The sequence below is a fragment of the Austrofundulus limnaeus genome, unplaced genomic scaffold (genome assembly GCF_001266775.1).
Source record: "Austrofundulus limnaeus strain Quisiro unplaced genomic scaffold, Austrofundulus_limnaeus-1.0 Scaffold36, whole genome shotgun sequence".
Lineage (NCBI taxonomy): Eukaryota > Metazoa > Chordata > Actinopteri > Cyprinodontiformes > Rivulidae > Austrofundulus > Austrofundulus limnaeus.
This window is the reverse complement of record NW_013952438.1, coordinates 1,525,005-1,528,759: the sequence shown is the minus strand read 5'-3', so window position 1 is coordinate 1,528,759 and position 3,755 is coordinate 1,525,005. Positions and strand designations below refer to the sequence as shown.

The window sequence follows — 3,755 nt, the reverse complement described above, 5'->3', positions numbered from 1 at the left end:
TTGATAGATAATAAGTTAACAGAAATTAAAAGAAATAGGGGAAAATGTTGTTTTGCCCTCAGCACCAGAAGATATATATATATATATATATATACACACACACACAGTATATGTACAGTATATTTATATATATGGTGACAGGCATTTCTTCTAGGGTTTTAGTTTGGATTTGGTACTTCACAAAAAGACCTGCACAAAGTTAACATATTAAGTGTAAAGTTGAGAAACTGTGATTTAAATGTGCATGAATATTAAAGAGACTAATGGATTAACCTTTCTGACCTGGCAAACGGGAGATCTTTTCATATATTCATGAGGTTTTTTTTTTCTTCTTTTGATTTCTTTTCTTCCCTTTGATTGCTGCTTTTCAGCGTCGACTGCTTGTGGAATGGATCGGTGCAGGACAGAGAAATTAACTGGTAGGCAGAGATGTGATTACTGTGAACAGATTTAATTTGTTGTCCCATTTCTGCCACTTATCAGATGCTTATTAAAACCTGCAAAAGGCACATGCTCAGCAGCTTTGATCAAGATTTTAATCTCAGCTCATTATTGTATGTACTTCTGCTAGGATCTGTGGAGGTATTTATTTTTTGCTCACTGTCTTAAAAAGTGGGCAGTCATGTAACTGCATGTGTAACTTTATTTGTCTGTTAGCAAAATATCAAACCACTTGATGGATTTAAACAAAACTCTCAGAAAATGAATCTTGAATGTACATCTACAGCCGATTAACTTTTAAAATGAATCCATTATAAGGTGGCTGCCACAGCTAATTGATCTTAACAAACACATAAATGGACATAACTTGATATATTTTACAGATATTAAAGTTAAGTTTGGTTTGGTAGTAGCTGAGATTCATAGACATCACACAACACAGATCACACAAGATCTTTGTTTAAAACGTTGGCATGTAGGGTAGCTAATTGTTTATTTCAATGTAAAGAAATGTTTTTGTGTTTATTTGTATGTGCTCTTTCTGTTAGGGCATTGATCTTCTGGGTGGACAGGAAGGCTCCAGTCTGGGCCATTCAAGTGAGTCAAAACCAAATTAAGAGAAATACAAAATAATAAAGGAATAGTTGCACAATCTGAATATGTGTTTTGACCCATCTTTAATCTAAAGCATAAATGTTTAAACCAATTATTGAAAAGAAAACACTTCATATTTTTTACTATTTAAATGTTTCTGATATGCTGTAGGCTGTTGTAAGGTATTTACATGTTATGTTTATTGTTTTCCTGTTTGTTCAGGTAATTGTGGCCATTATCAGCTTCCTGGAGACAATGTTACTCATGTATCTGAGCTACAAGGTGAGAATAAGTTATAAAATGTAAAAACAAAAACAAACAAAAAAAAACCGTAATGTTCCATCATGATTAATGCATTCTGTACAACTCAAGCATGCAGCATTAGACTGTCAGTCTATAAGTGGTATAATTAAGCAAAGTCATTTGTCACAGCAACAATAAGAATCAAGGATTGGTTGAGGTGAGGAAGTGAGTGGTTGGTGAAGGATACATACAGTACTATATATACTGTATATACAGGTATGTGTGTGTGTTTGTGTGGGTGTGTGTGTTGATAGGGCAGCACAGTGTTAAGAGCTGTCATCTCTCGGTGAGAGGGTCATAAGATCACCTCCCGACCTGGGGTCTTTCTGTGCCGAGTTTCATCTGGGTACTCCAGTTTCCTCCCACAAATGTTAGGTTGATGGATGGATGGATGGATGGACGGATGGATGGATGGATGGATGGATGGATGGATGGATGGATGGATGGATGGATGGATGGATGGATGGATGGATGGATGAAAACAGTTGATCCGTTTTTATTTATTTGTTTATTTATTTATTTTTTTTTTTCTGGAACATTTGTTTTTAGGGAAACATCTGGGAGCAGATATTTCAGGTGTCGTTTCTTCTGGAGATGATCAACACAGTTCCCTTCATTATAACAGTAAGTTTCCTATAATTGGTTTCTTACGGTTTGTCATTGCTCTTCGTAATTTTTTTTTATTTGTTGCCAACTTTACTATGAGTTATTCTAATTGTCTGTATATTTATTTATGTATTTCTGCACGCAGACTTGGAATGCTCATAATGACTGACATTTCACCTTTACCTTTACCTTTACCATTTATTGTTTATGCATTTATACCTTTATATGGATCATCTGTGCATATATAACTTTGAGGACCATTAGATTAAATCATGTGTGTGTTTTACGTATAAAAACATGTTAGCAACATCCTGAACTATGAAAGCAGAAAAAGTGTTACCTTTAACAAACTTGTCATGCTCTTCATTGGCATTTCAACTTGTCTAAAATGTGACTGGAATGTAATAATCAAGCTTTTCAACTGAGCAAATACAGTGGTATGAATAAGAAATTGTAAATACTGTAGAATACCAAATACGTGAATTCTGCCTAGAAGAGTACTAAAACCAAAACGTAAATAAAACTTTGGTAAAAGTAAATAAACAGAAGTGTATCAAAAAGTGAATAACGTTGGGTTAAAAGAAAATTAATGACATTTGATTAAATTTCAATTAGCTATCAAAACTAGAATTAAAATAAAACTAAAAATATTAAATTCTAAAAAAAAAAAACTTGGTTATATTTATTAAAAAAGAGTGATAACAACCAAAATCAGTTTTTATAGTTTTAGTTTTAACTTTGAGTGAAAAGACCTATTTTAAGGAAAAACTAAATCGGAGAAATAAGTGGGACCATTACTTAATTTAAAAACCTTACAGAAAAATGTTGAAAAATAAAAACACGAAACCAATACAGAGAGAATAGAGAAATAGAAACAGTTTTACTACTGTCTCAACATTTGTTAATGAAATAGTCAGAGAAATAACTTACAGGGACAAGTAAGTAATAAAGTAAAGTAAAGTAAAGTAAATAAAGTAATAAATTGAACATCCCAGTCTTATCCCAGTGAGTGTGTGTGAAGGAAAACTGGATAGTGTGAGGATCTGTATCACATCTCTAAGGCTGACTGAAACATGTGCGGTCTCAGGACTGAAAATTGTGATTTGATCTCACTGAAGATTGTAAAGTGTTAACATGAAGCTGTTAAACCACACAGTTCATTATCGTGGAGCAACAGAGGCTCGATCTGCTCTGTGGTCAGTATTTGTGCATCATTTACTGGTCCGGAGAGATGCTGGTAGGATTCTAGGAGAGAAGGGGTGAAAGCACCATGGCAACTGTTTTTTATGGTACTTGTCTTCTTAATACAAAGGTACATGGGTGTTTATTTTATTTTATTTTGCTTTTCCTCGCAAGACCTTTGTGTTCCCTCACAATACTTTCGCATTACCTCACAATATTTTTGATTTCTCACGCAAAGGTTTAATGTTTTGATGTGCACAGTGTTATATCGGACTTTGTGTAACTTACCCCCCTGTGAAAAGATAACTCTGCCCCAAGGCGAAATTTGAAAAATGCATCAAAGTGGGTAGGGGAGGGGGTGTGGGTAGGGGAGGTGGGGTTAGAGAGCGGAGGTGTGGCCAGGTCGAGAGAACGTGACAGGCAGCTAGCATTAGCATAATTGATGCTACATGAAAAGTGACCACAGTATCGCAGACAGTTACATCTCTGAACGTCTGAGGTGGAGGATTTTCACCCCACACCAGCACCGGACAGAGGAGTAGTGCTCCGACAGCCTGACAGAAAAAAATAAAAGCACACAGCTGCTCACGATCGCTAGTTTCAGAATATCCATTTACTAAATCAGGATG

At 35.2% G+C, this 3,755-nt stretch overlaps 1 protein-coding gene across 2 annotated transcripts in view; it reads left to right on the top strand.

Moving 5' to 3' along the window:
- kcnt1a (potassium sodium-activated channel subfamily T member 1a) overlaps positions 1–3,755 on the top strand; it is a 46,991-nt gene that overhangs the window by 15,750 nt on the left and 27,486 nt on the right. For both annotated transcript variants that reach the window (XM_014006542.1, XM_014006544.1), the window contains 4 exons: positions 372–419; positions 990–1,038; positions 1,258–1,317; positions 1,888–1,962. In XM_014006542.1, the coding sequence (XP_013861996.1) occupies positions 372–419; positions 990–1,038; positions 1,258–1,317; positions 1,888–1,962 (232 nt within the window). The remainder of the gene's footprint in view (positions 1–371; positions 420–989; positions 1,039–1,257; positions 1,318–1,887; positions 1,963–3,755) is intronic.